This window comes from Eretmochelys imbricata, chromosome 5 (assembly GCF_965152235.1).
Source record: "Eretmochelys imbricata isolate rEreImb1 chromosome 5, rEreImb1.hap1, whole genome shotgun sequence".
Taxonomy (NCBI): Eukaryota; Metazoa; Chordata; order Testudines; family Cheloniidae; genus Eretmochelys; species Eretmochelys imbricata.
In genome coordinates, this window is record NC_135576.1 from 30,415,615 (window position 1) to 30,434,737 (window position 19,123).

At 41.3% G+C, this 19,123-nt stretch overlaps 2 protein-coding genes across 5 annotated transcripts in view; both read right to left on the bottom strand.

The window, feature by feature from the left end:
- Nucleotides 1–9,112, bottom strand: part of C5H5orf34 (chromosome 5 C5orf34 homolog) — a 32,562-nt gene extending 23,450 nt beyond the window's left edge. For both annotated transcript variants that reach the window (XR_013346123.1, XM_077816819.1), the window contains exons 1-2: nt 9,031–9,112; nt 8,515–8,565 (exon numbers count right to left, since the gene is read on the bottom strand). Coding sequence is in view for 1 of the 2 variants with exons in the window: in XM_077816819.1 (XP_077672945.1) it covers nt 8,515–8,565; nt 9,031–9,033 (54 nt within the window). In the remaining variant the exon portion in view is untranslated. The remainder of the gene's footprint in view (nt 1–8,514; nt 8,566–9,030) is intronic.
- A 1,966-nt stretch (nt 9,113–11,078) lies between these two features.
- Nucleotides 11,079–19,123, bottom strand: part of PAIP1 (poly(A) binding protein interacting protein 1) — a 45,250-nt gene continuing 37,205 nt past the window's right edge. For all 3 annotated transcript variants that reach the window (XM_077816821.1, XM_077816823.1, XM_077816822.1), the window contains exons 10-11: nt 17,439–17,532; nt 11,079–12,477 (exon numbers count right to left, since the gene is read on the bottom strand). In XM_077816821.1, coding sequence (XP_077672947.1) covers nt 12,384–12,477; nt 17,439–17,532 — 188 coding nt within the window. In that variant the 3' untranslated portion in view covers nt 11,079–12,383. The remainder of the gene's footprint in view (nt 12,478–17,438; nt 17,533–19,123) is intronic.

Genomic DNA, 19,123 nt, shown 5'->3' on the forward strand with positions numbered 1-19,123 from the left:
ATCAGCATGGGACATGTGTGTATAATGATACTGTACCAAGTCCACCCATTGGTAGAAATACCATTCCTAAAACTAGTTTTCATGGTCTGGCTGTTTTACATATGTGCAATGGATATGGAGATCTGGTGATGGGTTACTGTGAACTAATCAAAATAGTTTTAAAGAGTGCACAATAATAGAAGCTGTCACTGCAGAAATGTCAAAAGAGAAAACTGAAATGGTAGGCTTTCAACCACTGCCTAACCTATGCAAACAATTGTGCTAAATCTGCATTTTTGAAATAAAATAAGTTACTGGGGATACATGAACTGAACCAGTTTCCACATCAGCTTTTCAGTAATGGATGTGACATCACTGCATTATTCTAATATTCAGTGTATTTCTTACAGCCCCAGCTCCTGGAGGCATGTGACTATAGGATTTCATTATTTTATAAAATAATAATCTTCTATCCCTCATGGTTGCACAGGAAAGCTTAAAAATATGATCTGAGTGTTAAAAAACAGAATACCAGTAAAAACTATATATATTTAAAAATCATGATTTTTAAAGCGTATTATTTTGGGCAGCCTGATTTTTGAGCACTCATGGTTGGCAATATTGTCAGTGATCAACATGTTCTCTAGGTCTCTGCTAGGGATTGGATGGTAACTAACCATCACAATCGTTACAGGAGGAGTTACAGAACCATCTTTTAGTCATAGATTCTAAGCCCAGAAGGGACCACATTGTGATAATCTAGTCTGGACCTGTGTAGCACAGGCCCTAGAACTTTCCCAAAATATTTTCTCGAGCATATTTAAAAAAAAAAATCCAAGCTTGATTTTAATGTAGTCAGTGATATAAATTCCACCACCACCCTTGATAAATCATTCCAATGATTACTCTCACAATTAAAAATTTACATCTTATTTCCAGTTGAATTTGTCTAGTTTCAAATTCCAGGATCAGGATATCTTTCTCTGCTAGACTTAAGAGCCCACTGTTAAATATTTGTTCCCAATACAGGTACTTATAGATTGTAATCAAGTCTCCACTTAACCTTTGCTTTGTTAAAGTAAATAGATTGAGCTTGTATCTATCACTATAAGACTTGTTGTCTAATCCTTTAATCATTCTTGTGGCTCTTCTCTTAACCCTGTCCAATTTATCAATATCTTTCTTGAATTTATCTCTATTTCCATCATTTTAAATGGTGGTTAGATCATAGAATATCAGGGTTGGAAGGGACCTCAGGAGGTCATCTAGTCCAACCCCCTGCTCAAAGCAGGACCAATCGCCAACTAAATCATCCCAGCCAGGGCTTTGTCAAGCCTGACCTTAAAAATATCTAAGGAAGGAGTGACACATCACAGGGGTTTGCTAAGGTTGGGAGGGGGAAACCTTAGTTTCTGGATCAGTTACAGACCTGCAAATCAAATCAGCAAATAGGGGGAGTTATTTCTTAAGCACCCGTCTAATGTGTAGAAAGCAAAATTGTGCTATTATGGACAAAACTTCAATTTGGGAGACATATACAAGAGGTTTCATGCAACCAGTAGTAAAATATTCTTAGTTTCTAAAACTTATACATACATACACATATAGATAGATATAGATATATATAGGGACTAATGATCATGACCCGATTACACGGAATATGGCCAAACTGAAAAAAGTCACAAGGAGTAACATATATATCCTGATGCTTCAAAAAGCTAATTTCTCAAAGCTAGGGAAAATGATGAGTCAAATTGAGTGGAAGAAAAAAATGTAGACAGAAAAACTGCGAATGAAAATTGGGAGTTCTTAAAGAAGAGTTTATGAGAGGGCTCCAAACCTACAATTCCATAATCAAGGGCAACTCTGGCTAAAAGCCCATGCTCGTTCAGAAGGCAGCAATTAGAAACAAAAAAGCAATATTGTATATTACAAATGAAAAACAGGAGAATAGAATTAGAATACAATCAATATAAATTGGAAGTTATGACATAAAAAATGATAAGAGAAGGTAAAGACGTTGGGGGGAGAGAATGTCTGGCTGATCTAAGCACAATAAAATAGTGTAAGTACATTAGGAACAAACAGCAAAACCCCCAACCAAACAAAAAAAATTGTATAGGTCCATTACTAAGTGGAGATGGTAAAATTGTTAATAATGATACTGAAAAGGTAAACATGTTCAATACGTTTTTATTAGGGCTGTTGATTAATCGCAGTTAACTCACATGATTACTCAAAAATTAATCGCGATTAATTGCACTGTTAAAAACAATAGAATACCAACTGAAATTTATTAAATATTTTTGGATGTTTTTCTGCATTTTCAAATATACTGATTTCTATTACAACACAGTATGCAAAGTGTAGCGCTCACTTGATATTTTTTATTACAAATATTTGCACTTTAAAAATGATAAAAGAAATAGTATTTTTCAGTTCACCTCACACAAGTACTGTGGTGCAATCTCTTTATTGTGAAAATGTAACTTACAAATGTAGATATTTTTTGTTACATAACTGCACTCAAAAACAAAACAATGTAAAAGTTTAGAGCCTACAAGTACACTCAGTCCTACTTCTTGTTCAGCCAATCGCTAAGACAAACAGGTTTGTTATTTATGGCAGATACTACTGCCTGCTTCTTATTTACAATGTCACCAGAAAGTGAGAACAGGCATTTGTGTGGCACTTGTGTATCTGGCATTGCAAGAGATTTACATGCCAGATATGCTAAACATTTGTATGCCCCTTCATGCTTTGGTCACCACTCCAGAGGACATGCTTCCATGCTCATGATGCTCGTTAAAAAAAAAAAAGCATTAATTCAATTTGGGACTGAACTCTTTGGGGGAGAATTATATGTTTCTTATTCTGTTTTACCCGCCTTCTGCCATATATTTCATGTTATAGCAGTCTCGGGTGATGACCCAGCACATGTTCGTTTTAAGAACACTTTCACAGCAGATTTGACAAAATGCAAAGAAGGTACCAATGTGAGATTTCTAAAGATATCTACAGCATTTGACCTAAGGTTTAAGAATCTGAAGTGCCATCCAAAATCTGAGAGAGATGAGGTGTGGAATGCTTTCAGAAGTCTTAAAAGAGCAACGCTTTGATGGGGAAACTACAGAACCCGAACCACCAAAAAAGAAAATTAACCTTCTGCTGGTGGCATCTGTCTCAGATGATGAAAATGAACATTTGTCGGTCCGCTCTGCTTTGGATTGTTATTGAGCAGAACCCGTCATTAGCATGGATGCATGACCTCTGGAATGGTGGTTGAAGCATGAAGAGACATATGAATCTTTAGCGGATCTGGCAAGTAAATATCTTGTGACGCAGGCTACAACAGTGCCATGCAAACACCCTGTGATGTTGCACCCCATAATGCTTTATGGAAATATGCTTATGAATGTATATATGACATAACTGGAATATGTTTTATGCTATATATGCCATGTAACATATCTCTGTAAAGGTTATGATCTACTGAATATATTCATCCTATTTGTATGCATGCATGTATCATTTTTGTATTCAAAGTTATGAATATTGGCTTTGTATTTGTTTGATTTTAAGTAGCCTTAGTAAGGCATTTGGTCAGCTTCTTAAGAAAAGAATTTGTGAGTTAAGTACCCAGTCAAGAAACACTTAACAGACAATGGAACCTTGGAAGACTTCAATACACATAAGAAGTCTACCTGGGGACTTTCAAGGTAGCATGTGAGCAATGGCTGCCGCCTGTAAAGTTCTGAGTCATGCATGGACATGTGACTTGCCCATGTGACTCCAAAACTCCAGCTTGCAGCTGGATTCTGCATAGGAGAGAGGAGGGGGTCTCCACCCACAAGAGAAAGTCTATTTAAGCCCCTGGGAGACCCCTCCATTTGGTCTCACTCAAGAGGTGGCCTCTCCACCCTTAAAGGATACCTGAAAGAAACTGGAACAAAGGACAGTAACCACGTGGGTGTGAGTGATTGCTGGACCCAGACTAGAAGGAGACTAGTCTGTAAAAGAAGCTTACTGGAACATCTCTGAGGGTGAGATTTCATCTGTAATCACTTTCTTACTGTATTTGGTTTAGACTTGCATGTTTTATTTTATTTTGCTTGGTAATTCACTTTGTTCTGTCTGTTATTACTTGGAACCACTTAAACCTACTTTTTGTATTTAATAAAATCACTTTTTACTTAATACATACTTTGGGTTAATGAATAATACCAGAGGGAGGGGGAAAACAGCTGTGCATATCACTCTATCAGTGTTATAGAGGGCGAACAATTTATGAGTTTACCCTGTATAAGCTTTATACAGGGTAAAATGGATTTATTTGGGGGTTTGGACCCCATTGGGAGCTGGGCATCTGAGTGTTGAAGACAGGAACACTTCTTAAACTGTTTTCAGGTAAGCCTGCAGCGTTTGGGGGATGTTGTTCAGACCTGGGTCTGTTTGTAGCGGGCTAGAGTGTCCGGCTCGAACCAGGTATGGCACTGAAATCCCAAGCCACCAGTGAAAATGGGCTCAGAGGTAGTCTCAGTACATCAGTTGGCAGTTCCCAAGGGGTTTTCTGTGATCCAACCCGGCACATACCCATTCTCACTTTCAGGTGACACTGTAAACAAGAATCAGGCACCATTATCTCCTGCAAATTGTAACCAAACTTGTTTGTCTGAGCAATTGGATGAAGTAGGACTGAGTGGACTTGTAGGTTTTTCCATTGTTTCATTTTTGAATGCAGTTATTTTTTGTACATAATTCTACATTTGTAAGTTCAACTTTCATGATAAAGAGACCACAGTACAGTACTTGTATTAGGTGAATTGAAAAATACTATTTATTTTGCTTTTTACAATGCAAATCTTTGTAATTAAAAATAAATATAAAGTGAGCACTATACACTTTGTGTTCTGTGTTGTAACTATAATCAACACATTTGAAAATGTAGAAAACATCCATATTTAAATATATGGTATACTGTTATTAACAGCACGATTAATTGTTTTAATCGCTTGACAGTCCTAGGTTTTTTGTTCTGTATTTTAAAGGATGTAGGATGATTAACTTGTAGCATATGAAGATGAAGTACTTTCTGGTTCTTTAGTAACTGAAGAGGATGTTAACATCTACCAGGGATAAAGATTTTTAAAGCAGAAGGCCCAGATAACTTGCACCCAAGAGTCCTAAAAGAGATGGTTGAGAAGAGCTCTGGACCACTTACGTTATTTTTAATAAATCTTGGAATACCAGGGAAATTCCAGAAGACTGTAAGCATGCTAATATTGTGCCAATATTCTACAAAAGGCAAGTGGAATGATTTGGGTACCTATAAACTGGCTAGCCTGACATCAATCTTGGGCAAAATAATAGAAAAACTGAAAAGAGACTCAACTACTAGAGAAGTAAAGGTCAGGAATATAACTAATGCCATTCAACCTGGAAAGCAGGTCTTGTCAAAAAACCCAGTTTCATTAGTTGATGAGATTACTTCTCTGCGGTTACCAAACTTGTAATGTACTTAGACATTTGCAAAGCATTTGACTTAGTACCCACACAACATTCTGATTTTTTAAAAAAAACAGCTCTATACAATATCAGTAAAGCACATGTTAAAAGGATTAAGAATTGGGTAACAGCTCAAAAATTAGCAGTCAATGGGGAATCATCATCAAATAGGGGGCATTTCTAGTGGATTTCTGCAGGGGCTGGTATGAGGCCGTATGCTATTCAACATTTTCATAAAATGATCTGGAAGTAAATATAAAATCACTGCTGTTAAAATTTGTAGATGAAATAAAAATTAGCTGAATGGTAAATTATGAAGACATGACAGTTGTACAGAGGGATGTGGATTGATTGGTACTCTGAATCTATTCAAACAAAATGCAAAGCCAAATGCAAAGTTCTATATCTAGGAACAAGGAACGAAGGCCATACTTATAGAATGAGGGTCTTTATCCTGGAAAGCAGTGACACTGAAAAAAGAAATAAGGGTTATAGTGGAGAAGCAACTGAACATAAGCACCTGGTGTGTGCTGTCACAAAAGGGGCTAGTGTATCGTTTGTTGCAGAAGCAGGAGTAGTAGAGTAGTAGGGATGCGATTTTACCTCTGTACAATGCCATGGCAAGACATACTAAATTACTATGTACAGTTCTGGGGTCCACATTTTAAAAAGGATGCTAAAAAAATGGAGAGGGTGCAGAAGAGCCACAAAAATGATTCAAGGGCTGGAGAAAATTCTTTACACTAAGAGACTTAAAGAGCCTGTTTAGTTTATCAAAAAAGATTGAGAGGTGACTTGATTACAATATATAGGTACCTTCACAGGGAGAAAATACTGGGTACTACACGGCTTTTTTAATCTAGCAGAGAAAGGCATCTCAAGAAATTGGCATTCAGTGGATGACTGGAAGCTGAAGCTAGACAAATTCAAATTAGAAGTAAGGAACAAATTTTTAAGAATGGGTGTGATTTACCATGGGAATAGACTACCAAGGAAAATAGTGGATACTGCATTTCTTGCTGTCTTTAGATCAAGACTGGATGCTTTTTTTGTAAGGTCTGCTTTATCCAAACAAGTTACTGTGCTCAATAACTGGGTGAAACTGAATGATGCATAATACAGAGGAGATAAAACGGTTACTCACCTCCTCGTAACTGTTGTTCTTCGAGATGTGTTGTTCATGTCCATTCCAATCAGGTGTGTGTGTGCTGCGTGCATGCCAGCCGGAAGATTCTTCCCTTAGCAGCGTCCACAGAGTCGGCCTGGGCGCCCACTGGAGTCACGCCTTCATGGCGCCCAATATAGGGCCCTGCTAACCACCCACCCCCTCCTTCTTGCCAGCTGCTCCGACAGAGGGGTAGGACAGGTGGGTATTGGAATGGACATGATCACCACATCTCGAAGAACAACAGTCACGAGAAGGTGAGTAATCGATTTTTCTTCTTCGAGGGCTTGTTCATGTCCATTCCAATGAGGTGACTCACAAGCCAAAGTTCAGGAGGTGGGGATGAAGTCATCCACTGATTGGAGCACAGCTCATCTGAAGGCTGTGTCGTCTCTGGCCTGTTGAGTGATCGCACAGTGCCTGGTGAAAGTGTGTATATCAAGGATCACGTTGCTGCCCTGCAGATTTCCTGTATGGGGACCTGTGTCCGGAACGCTGCTGAGGAGGCCTGAGCCCTGGTGGAGTGCGCGGTGATCGGAGGAGCGGGCACCTTTGCCAAGTCATAGCACTACCGAATGCATGATATGATCCACAATGAGATACGCTGCAATGAGACAGAGAGGCCATTCATTCTATCGGCCACCGCTGCGAATAACTGGACGGACTTTCGGAACAGCTTAGTTCTCTCGATATCGAAGGCTAGCGCCCTGCGGACATCTAATGAGTGAAGCCTCTCCTCCCTGCCACTGGAATGCGGCTTAGGATAGAATACTGGGAGGAAGATGTCCTGGTTGATGTGAAACTGGGAGACAACCTTAGGGAAAAAAGCCAGGTGAGGTCTGAGCTGAACCTTGTCCTTATGGAATACGGTGTAAGGGGGCTCTGATGTAAGGGCCCTGAGCTCCGACATTCTCCTAGCTGAGGTCATTGCCACCAGAAACGCCATCTTCTACAAGAGATAAAGCAGGGAGCACATCGCCAGTGGCTCAAAGGGTGGGCCCCTAAGTCTGGAAAGGACCAGATTAAGGTCCCAAGCCGGGATAGGTTGTCGTACTTGCAGGTATAGTCTGTAAAGACCTTTAAGGAAACGGCTGACGATTGGATTTGCGAAGATTGAGTAGCCATCTGCGCCCAGATGGAAAGCAGAGATGGCAGCCAAGTGAATCCTTATCAACGAGATGGATAGTGCCTGTTGTTTAAGATGGAGGAGGTAGTCCAGTATAAATGGCACCAAAGCAAGCGTTGGAGACTGATTGTGCTGCTCTGACCAGATGGAGAACCTCTTCCACTTGGCAAGGTACGTTGCCCTTGTGGAGGGTTTCCTACTGCCAGGGAGAACCTGCCTGACTTGATCAGAACAGGACAGCTCCACTGCGTTCAACCATGGAGCTTCCATGCTGTGAGGTGGAGTGACTTGAGGATCGGATGCCGGAGGCAGCCGTGATCCTGCGTGATTAGGTCCGGGATGAGTGGTAGGGTGACCGGAGTTGCAATAGACATTTCCAGGAGCAATGTGTACCAGTGCTGGCACAGCCAGGCTGTAGCTAGCAATACCACTAGAACCAGGGCTTCAGGGCTGAAAGGTCACTGCATTGCAGCAGCAGCTCTGGGAACCATGCTGGAGCCTGTTAGACTTCTCTGGGCTATTAGACTTCATTCATTTTCAAGTGCAAGTGCTGAAAATACTGAATATATTTTCCTCAAGTTCCCCTCCACCCCCTGAATGCCATTATCTGCTTCTTCACCACCTTTTGTTTCCCAAGAGACACCATGCCTACAAAAGCACTGCCAGCTGATAGGAGCTAGACAGGTGATCATTTATGACTACTGCATTCTATACAAAATATGCTCATTTTCATTGTTACCTCATGCCCCCTTCCTCCTCTCACACACCTGTTTTGTCCACCTACTGAGATCTGTAAAATAAAGAGTCAAGAGTGTTAGCTCTCTGGGGGTAAGGACTATCTTTTTATTTTATATTTCTACAGTGCCCAGTGCACTGAAGCCTTAATTCCTGATAAGGATTATTTATTTGTAATATAAATAATCACATCATTTATAGTATCAAATCCATAATTCTGGACATGCCTTCCTCACATACAAAGAATCATTCATATAAATCTTGTAAAATATAGTCTTAAAATTTAGATCTGGCATTTAGGAATGAAACCAATTTTTTCCAAGTACTTTTAAATAAAATTATTTACCAATTTCCACTTCCTGCTTGTGTAAGCAGTGGCTGTGGAGGGGCTTAGTGACCTTATCAGCAAAAGAGTGCAGGCAGTGTCCCAGTGAGCAGGACAGGGCACCGTTAAATTAAAATACCCTTTACAGATTGTTAAGTCTCCCAGTTCGACTGCAAGTCACTTGATTTTTGTTACCATCTGTTCGACTCCTGAGCAGCTGTTTCATTCTTTCAGGAATCTTTCTTAGGAAATCTGTGGACCTCAAGGAGAGGCACATTAGGTAGGCTCTCTATACTTGGCTTCTTCCAAGTAGGGTCTCTATGGATAGAGCACGGGAGGATTAACCATATAAATACCGACATGGGAAGACTCTACCAATAGGCATCTAGATCTCAGCCACCAAGCTACTGCAGTTACACACAAACATGAAAGAAATGCGACATAGAAGAGCCAAACCAGGAGAATAAGCAACATTTGATTGTGGAAGCTAGAGAGAGAAAGTCATACACATATACAGACACTGAGGAGTGGGGAGGAGAGCCAGAAAACAGAGCCAATGTCAGGTGCTCAAGAGTCTTGACCAGCAGCTCTAGAGAATCAGTGACTGTGGTTGGGGTGGCTTTCTTGAGCCAACTCTTTAGTGGCAGTGGCAGCAACAGATTCTTCTCTTACTGTACAGTCACATGCTAGAAGAGCAGCCAGGGACCAAGAAAACATTGTTGTTGCTGGATAAAACAACAACATAGTGAAGAATGTGGTATAAAACTTACATAGAAACAGGCAGCTCAAGATAAAGGCCCTTCCTTCACCACTCATTGTGGTCCTAAAGAAATAAGTCTTCCAAGCAACACTACTGCATAGCTTCCTCCAACCTCTGAAGAAAATAGGTAGGTTTTGAATTCTCCAAAATTAATTGATAGGGCTCTGCTACCCCTTGTTCTCACTCCCCAGCTGGCCTATTTAAAAAGAAAAAAAAAAAAGTAGCAGACAGGAATTTTGACAGACTGGTTAGTGAGTTAGGCTAGCAACTGGAACACTACTCAGCTGCCTGCTGGTTTCTACCAGTGAAGTCATCAGCTTGGAAGCCTCCTGCTTACATCCAGTAGCAGGGACAGGGACAAGAGAAAACAGGAAAATCAGTTTAAAACTTACTTTAACCCTCCCCATGTGAGAGACTATTATTGTGACAGATATAACAAATAAGATAAACACTTGAATTAAGTTTGGGGTTTCCTGTATTAAAAATGTAATTGTGTATACGTTATTGTGGAATTGTACATAACGTCTCTCGGAGACTGACTAATGCAATCTCTGGAAAGGATCAGGAATGTCAAAGGACTTTTTAGGACAATATGTGTTGAAGTGGATTTCCTAGGAAATACTGGGGGACAGGGGAATGCAATGACCTAGCTCTGAGTCCATCCTTTTGAAGCTTGCGCCTTGAGAAAAACCCATTGTCTATTGATTACCTTTTCCTGGAAAACTCCAGATCAAAGACCCCTGAACTGTATAAAGAATGGACTAAACTTTTCTTGACAGAGAAGCCTGCTTAGGCAGCCGATCTTTAGTTGAGAATAACTCAGTGAAGGCAGGGAACAGTTCAGCCTGGGAATACCCTGGTCAGAAGGGAGAGAGAGACAGGTCTCCATCCAAGAGAGGCAGCAGCCAGGGAAACAGGAAGCCTGAGAGTGGATACCCTTGCTGGACCATTAAGGGGAAAATACAGGTGCAATTTGCCCCAAACTGAGACCATGATAAAGGTCTGATTTAAAAAAATAATTGGGGGAGAGGTGTTAAAACAAACTGGTTTTGGATGAAATGTTCTTTTCAAGAAAACTGCTTTGATGGATCTAGTTATATTTCTATGGTGATGTACTTGTACCTGAAAATGTGCAGAACAGATGTGTAAGGGAAATTTAATTTACTCTTACCTACAAATTCCAGATTGTGTATGGACATTTTTAAATGCAAATACTGTACCTGTATATATGTATTTTCCTTTTATGAATTTGCTTTTCAAATCTGTATTACAGAAAAAAATTCTCAGTCCAGTTGTGTAATCAAAAAATGTTAATTTGCTGCTTTCTTGAAAGTATAATTTGATAAATGCTTGAATATGAGATAGTAAGTTGTTTCAGCATTAGGCACTGGGTACACAGATACTGTTAAAATAAACTGGGGAAACAAAAAATTCTAATCAAATTTTTTTTTGAAACCAGGAAAAGAAAAGCACAATGAAAATATTCCAAAGGAAACAAAGCTAGTTAAATTTTATTTTTCAAAACTTAATCTAAACTAATATGCTAAACAAACAGCAAGAAAATGTAGTCAATGTTAACAGTATTAGCTGACACAAATTATTGTACCAAATGTATTACAGTGCAATATTAACAGAACTATTTACATGCATATTTACAACATGTGTTTTCTTTACATAAGCTATTTTACTTACTTCTTGGGAAGTTGGAAACATATGCATTTTGAGTTGGTAATGGGTTCTACTTCATCTATCCAATACCAAATAGCATGAACCACTACAACTGAATTATAGGCAATAATAAGAATTGTCTTTGGGTATTTCAGAAAAACTACAAAACAAATTATTAGATTGGAGACAAGCAGCAGTTGACTTCATAATTTGTTAATATATCTGAAATATAAAAATTGATACAAACCAAACTACGGAATCAACACAATAAATTGTATAAATTAATTAGAGGAATAAGAAGTGTCCTGGGGCTCTCTCAGAAGGGTAGACATGTTAATCATGTTAATCACATTCAAGAATACATAGATTCAAAGCTGCACACGTTGTAGAGCATGGGCTAAAACCTAGTTACATTAATGTATTCTTGTAGAAGAATGCAAAAATATTTAGCAGAAGCTTCTGCTTGTAACAGTTGAAAATAGGCAAGTGTCCTTAAAGCACCTGGCTTCCAAAGCAGTGCTTGCGTATTAATGATGTCACATATTAAAAATGTTTATTCCAGAAACGAACCCCAAATACCGCCACACACGTTGGAAAAAAAAAATCACTAGCTTTTTTCATGATTGTGATACACATTTAAAAAAATCTACCCATCTGCAGTTGAGTTTCCTAACCTAAAAATATGTAATATCAGAAAACTCCTGTATGATAAAAAGGGTGAGGCAATCCTAGTGTATACTAAAATAAGTGAGCAATTTATTTTTAACTCAAGGTTTTCATTTCTTCCAAGGTAAATTTAGCATTTTAAATGGGACATTTCCCAGTTAGTAAAATTTTATTTCCATGTGATACTTCTCAAAACAATTTTATTGCAGCCAAAACATTGTTCATTTAACTGTACATAAAATAAACTATGATATATACACAACATTTTAAGTTACAGGGCATAAGTTTACAATTTTTGGCAGATTCAGTTTAACAAAATGGAAATTGCATAACTTTAATACTCAGAGAAACTCAACATCCTTAATTTGGTATACATGTGACAAGTTCTCTTGGTTTTCCCTGTTTACTAATCATACCTAAACTGCTTTATTATGCTAATATCGTGCATAACATCTCATTGTTTTCTCTTACGTTCCGATTCTAAGCAGAATTTTTCATATGCTTCTTCAATTTCTGGATCCATCTCATCATCAATGTCATCAAAGTACCTACAAAAATTTTTTTTAAAAAAATTTGCTGTTAGGCTATATTTGTACTGTTTTCTTTTACGAAAAAGAAAAAGTGAAGGTCACCAGACAATACACTGCCATGTTGGGACTATGTTTGGTAACAAAGTGGGTAGTGAATAAACAAAACTATTTCCTGTAGTGCTTAGGAGATCCTTGGAGGTTTGACATGTCTGTTCAGTTTATAAGATTCAGTACAGGCACTGCCCACCCCCCCAAACTCCCATTGGCTGGGAACCGGGAACTGTGGCCAATGGGAGCTTCGGGGGAGGTACCCAGAGGCGGGGGCAGCATGTGGAGCCCTCTGCCCCCCTCCCCCAGGGGCTGCAGGGACATGGTGCCGGCTGCTTCCGAGAGCAGCACGGGGCCAGGGCAAGCAGGGAGCCTGTCTGAGCCCCACTGCGTGCTGCTGCCACCCTGGAGCCGCTCCAGGTAAGCGGCGCCGGGCCGGAGCCCGCACCTTGAACCCCTCCTGCACTAACTCCCTGCTGCACTCCTCCTGCACCCCAACCCCCTGCCCTGAGCCTCCTGCTGCACCCCGCACCTCTCCTGCACCCCAACCCCTGCCCTGAGCCCCCTCCCACACTCCTCCTTGCACCCCTGCCATGAGCCCCTCCTGCACCCCAACCCCCTGCCCCGAGCCCCATCCTGCACTCTGCACCCCCTCCTGCACCCAACCCCCTTCCCTAAGCCCCCTCATACACCCTGCACCCCTCCTCTGCCAACACCCCTTGCTCTGAGCCCCTTCCTGCTCACCACATCCCCTTCCACAGCCCACACTCCCTCCTGCACCCTAACCCCCTGCCCCAGCCCTAGCCCTACATTTATGGCCCTGCATGCATTTCCCCACCCAGACGTGGCCCTTGGGCCAAAAGGTTTGCCCACCCCGATCTATATGCATAACTAACAAAATGACAGGTTACAGAGTAGCAGCCGTGTTAGTCTGTATCCATAAAAAGAAAAGGAGGACTTGTGGCACCTTAGAGACTAACACATTTTTTAGAGCATAAGCTTTTGTGAGTTGCATCCGATGAAGTAAGCTGTAGCTTACAAAAGCTTATGCTCTAATAAATTTGTTAGTCTCTAAGGTAACAAAATGACATGTCAATTTCCCAGCTCAAATACTGTATCTAACTTTTATTCATATATCATGACAAATTAATTTGTCCCATTAGGAGTCTAGAAAGCCGATTATTAGGTCTTGTGTACTCAGATTCCACAGCTTCAAAATTTGCTACTTAAACCAACTACTGATGCAATATTGTTCAGTATAATCTAAGACCCTGGTCCTGCAACACAGACCATGCAGGTGGAGCTGTGTACCCATTAAGGGTAGGTCGACCCAGCAAAGAAAACCCTGTGCCTGGCCCCTTCCAGCCAACATGGGCTCACGGGACTCAGACTGCAGGGTTGTTTCATTGCTGTGCAGACTTCGGGGCTCGGGATGGAGACCAAGCTCTAGGATTCTCCCACCCCACAGGTCCGAGAGCCCAAGCTCCAGCCTGAGCCCGGAAGCCTATCCAGCAATGAAGAGCCTGCGGCCCGAGCCCCACGAGCCTGAATCGGGTGGCACAGGCCAGGCACAGGGTTTTCTTTGCTGTGTAGACATACCCTTAGAGCCCCACTGAGGTCAGTGGGCCTCAGGGCAGCCAACAGTTCTCAATGCAGAATCAGCGTTTAAGCTGTCATTTCTAGCCTTTTGGGTTGTGAAAAAACCTTCCAAATGCAAACTGAATTGAAAGGAATTCAGTGTTGTCTCCCCAAGCCTGCAGAGAGTTTGTAACAATGTATTTGAGACACATGACATTCATTGAAATCAGTGGGTAAAGCCCTGAAACCTGATGACAAAGTCAAGACTTAATTATTTCACTGTTTCTCATTGTAATAAAAACTTCCAGCTAATGGCCATGTCTATCAGTTTCATTCAGTAGTGGTTACTGCTGTGAGGGCAGCGGAGTGGCTGGCTGCTGTTAAGTACTGGATGTATCCCTTTTTTCTAGAAGGAAAGCACGGAGACTAACAACCAAACCCTACTCCCACACATCCCTGTGTTCCGAAAAGCCTCAACTGTTACCTCATGAATGGAAAAAGCCGCCAGCAACAGTGTAGTAATGCACGGTCATTAACGTTTGTAGAAAACTGAAAATGTAGTGATACCATAAAATTCAGGGTTAAACTAAATTCAAGGGATATTGCACTTATTATTCCTTTCCATGTTAAATTCAATAAAAGCTTTTTTTAAAATTTACCTGAAGTTTACCACAGAATGTAGTGTCCAAGTGTTACAGAAATGGAAGCCAGCTGTGCTACAGAGCTGCAGCCCAACTTGTAGCAGAGTACAAGAGGAGTCTGACCATTATCCATTGACATTGTCTTTCTCAAATACACACCATTTCCCCAAACAAATACTAATTAAACAACCTTATTCAGAAAAAAACAGTACCATATCTACTCGATCATAAGCTGGTTCATTTATAAACCGACCCCCCCGCAAGATGGATAAGTAAAAATGGAAAATTTTTATGACCCATTCATAAGCTGACCCTATAATTCAGGGGTCAGCAAACTCTGGCTCCTAGGCCACCAGGATAAGCCACTGGCAGTCCGAGATGGTTTGTTTACCTCAAGTGTCTGCAGGCACGGAGATAAACCTAAGTAGACAAAGTGTCCTGGAACACCAGCTGCTTACCCTGACGGGCCGGGACAGCAACTGGTGGGGAAATATTTCTAGGGGGAGAAGCTGGGGGTCAGGGGAGTAACCCCTGTGACCACCCCCCCACATGACCCCACCCCTAGCCTGGGACCCCCACCTCTCCTCATCCCATCCCTTCCCACCTTATTGGGGGAGGGCTACAGGAGGATGTGTCTGGCCTGGCTGGAGCTGCTCTGGCAGGCTGTGCAGTGCGGACACAGCCTGCTCCGGTGGGCCAGACCGGGTGGCATGGCTGCAGCATGTTCCAGCGGGCTGGGCCGGGCGGCACGGCTGCAACGTGCTCCAGTGGGCCGGGTGGTGCAGCCACAGCCTGCCCTGGTGGGTGGGGTCGAGCAGCACAGCGGCAGCTGCTTCGGAGGTTGGGGGGAGAACAGCATGGCTAGAAGCGGAGAGACTCTGGCCCCACCTCTTCCCTTCTGGCTCTGCTGCCTCTCCTTGCCCCCTCTGTTGGGGGGAGGGGCTGTGTCCCACCTCTCCCCCTCTCTATACCCATTCATAAGCCAACCCCCTTCTCTGGTGCTTCCCTTTTATACTAAAAAAATTCAGCTTTTGAACGAGTATATAAAGTACATAAGTTTGAGATGGACAAACTGGTCTCCAATTTGCTGACATATGAAAGATTGCAACCTTAATTCAGTTGTCTTGTTCGTTTGCATTATGAGTAGTCTAATAATTACATGAAAACATACTCTTTTTTCCACATGACCCATCTCATTCAGTGCACAAGATAGACTGTGCTCTGGGAATGAATCAAGGTTGTCTGATGGGGGCTACTGACTGTAAGTCTGCCACACCTCATTCATTGCAGAAGCTGAAAGGTGTGTACTGACTGAGGCAATGGCCTGCAGGAAGGCAAAGGATGGTCTGTCTCACTATTAAGGCATTTGAATGCTACCTTGGAGAATTAGATTCTCTCTCTACCTCTACTACAGAGATCCTATGTGAAGCTGGGCAAGTCCCTTAAACCAGATTTTTCACAGGTGGCCACTAACTGTGTGTTCCTCATTTTCTGAGTGTCTGACTTGAGACTGTGGGGTTTGTTTTGTAGAAGTGCCAAGCACTCAAGCTGAAACTGATGTCAACGGGGGCTGTGCTCTGAACAAGTGAAATACTAGAATGCTAAATACTTGAGAGGGTCAGGGGTGGGGGGGAGAATCAGGTCTAGGCATCTCATACTAGGCACCCAAAATTGGTTGGTCTTAGTCTTTCCATGCCTCAGTTCTCCATCTCTAAAATGGGGATAATACCCATACAACTCACAGGAGTGTTGTGAAGAGACATACCTTTGTGAAGCGTTCAGATATTATAGTCATAAGCACTATACAAAAGCCAATGAGAAAGTTAGTAATTCTGTATGCAGAGCAGAGTTTGAACAGCATGCAGTTAATAAGGCATGGGGCTATACTGAACAATGAGGATAAAATGAAATACTGAATGGTAGCTCATTCAGTGAATGTCGTTCAGCCTGTGCATTGAATGAGGCAGGGGTTCTGTGGGAAAAAATAGTATGGGATGATGTAATTAAAGACTATCATAATGCAGACATAGAAGGAGACCAAATTAAGGTTGAACAGGCAACTTTAATTCTGGCATTTCCTAACTTTGGAGTACTTGACTTTGGATCATTAGTGTTCTGTAGTTTTTTGTGTTTAATTAATTATATGTAGTTTGTACAATGCAGCCAAGGTAACACTGCTGTGGAAATAAATACTGATTTTCCAACTTAAGATGTTCAGAACTCCCCACCTTTAGTCTACCATAACCCTCAATACGATGCTTTGTATTTTGTGTAGGGCCTGTATTCTCAAAACTGCAGTGCTCTATTCTGGGCATAAGACTATACTCTTCCATTTTTTTGTAAAATTAGTTCTTGGATGGCTCTAAGAATGCCAGACCTCCATTCCACCTACCCCTCCTCACCTCATCCTTCTCTCTTCTCCCTATTCATGCATGTTTTCTCATATTTTATTACTGTTACCCCCACCCAAACATGTTATGTCTATGTAGTATTGTCTGGTCTTGCAGCTTTGACAAATTGTCAAATTACATAAATCTTTTATAGATCCCATGAAGCTTGTTATATTTGGAAATATATCCAAGCTATAAGGCATGTACCTTTTTGAACTTTTCACTGTGCTTCTTTATGAAAAATCAATAAAAACTTAAACAAAAAACTGAAATGCAACTTAGACATTTTTGAGCAAAAGTATCAGACTAAAACAAAACATACGGATCTCCAGCCCCTGATAAGTCTGTTCCATTTTCTTCATAATCTGGAAAGAAATCCTCTCTGTCAAGCAACTCTTGATATTTCTCTTGATAATCTACAAAAGAAAAAAATATTGTAAGTTTATACATAGTCTACTTTTAACATATGAACGTTTCTCAGAGGTCTTGTAAAATTAGAATGTAATTTAAAATAGAGTAAGATTAGTCCAGCACCCAATGATACAGTATGAACATGGCCTTTTTATTAGACTCTATAAACAATGAGATATGTATACTGCAGGAAAGTGATCTTCCTTTCTAATTTCAAATGTTGCATGCAGTGTTATAGCCGTGTAGGTCCCAAGATATTAATGACAAGGTGGATGAGGTAGTATCATTTACTGGACCAACTTCTGTTGGTGAGACACACAAGCTTCCAAGCTTACACAGAGCTCTTCTTCAGGCCCGGGAAATATACTCAAAATGTCACAGCTAAATACAAAATGGAACACATTGTTTAGCATAGTTGACACATATTTCAAGGGACCATTCAAGACGAAGTGGCCCATTAGCACCCCTCTAGTCACAGGGAGGAAAGGAAGAGGGGGAGGGGGAAGCAGCTGGGGGATTGTTAGTGGGTTATAGATTGTTGTATTAGGCCATAAATTCAGTCTCTCTATACAGTTCCTGATTTTTAGTGTGCAGTGAAGTTATGAATTTAAGCTCCCAAGCTCGTCTTTTGTAAGTGCTCTGCAAGTTTCCTTTGGGGATGAGGATGGATAGAGTGATCCCTTTGTGAAAAGTGTTCACGCACAGGTGATAGGATGTTTTTGTCTTTTATCATTTTCTTGTGTGAATTTATTCAAGACCATAATGACTGTCTGGTTTCACCCACATAGGGGCTATTGGGGCATTTAGTGCGGTGGATGCAGTAGACCACATGTGAAGGACTCATGGATCAAGAAAAGTATGTTGTGGAGGGTGTTGATCATTGTAGCAGTGGTGATATGTCTGCAGGTTTTGCATCTGTTGTTCTGGCAGGGTCAGGTGCTGCTTTGAGTTGATGTGTCCTGGTCTTAGCACCCAGACTCTAAATAGAGACACTGGATTTATAGCTTATTACTACAATCTATAACCCACTAACAACCACCCCCCCACTGCGGCTTGCCTCATCTCTCTTTCAGAGTCGGAGTCATGTCTGCCCAAGCCATAATGGGTTCTTTAGACCTAGTTCAGCTCTTTTCAGGATAAAATTCTCCCAGCGATAACAGATCATGTCACAGGAGAAAGTTGCTGCTAAATTTAGGAGAGGAGAATAAGGAGTGCACATAAAATACAAGATGGCTTTTTTCCTTCTCCATTAGCTAGAAAACAGGAAAAACAACAAAGCAGGATAAGCCAGCTCTCCCCCTTTACAGAGGGAGTGATATAAGAAGAGCTTTGCTTTTTCTCTGGTCCCCATCTGCAGGCACACTGGAAGGATTCAATCACTTGTTTGCTTTACTGTCTTCACGCTACTTGCCATTGAAACTGCACTAATTCCATTATTTAAAAATTGTTTATACTTTGTGCCTATTTGGACAGGGCCTCCTCAACTTAGGCCTGGTCTACATTGCGGGGGGGGGATGAAGGGGGAGATCGACCTAAGGTACGCAGCTTCAGCTACGAGAATAGCATAGCTGAAGTCAACGCATCTTAAGTCAACTT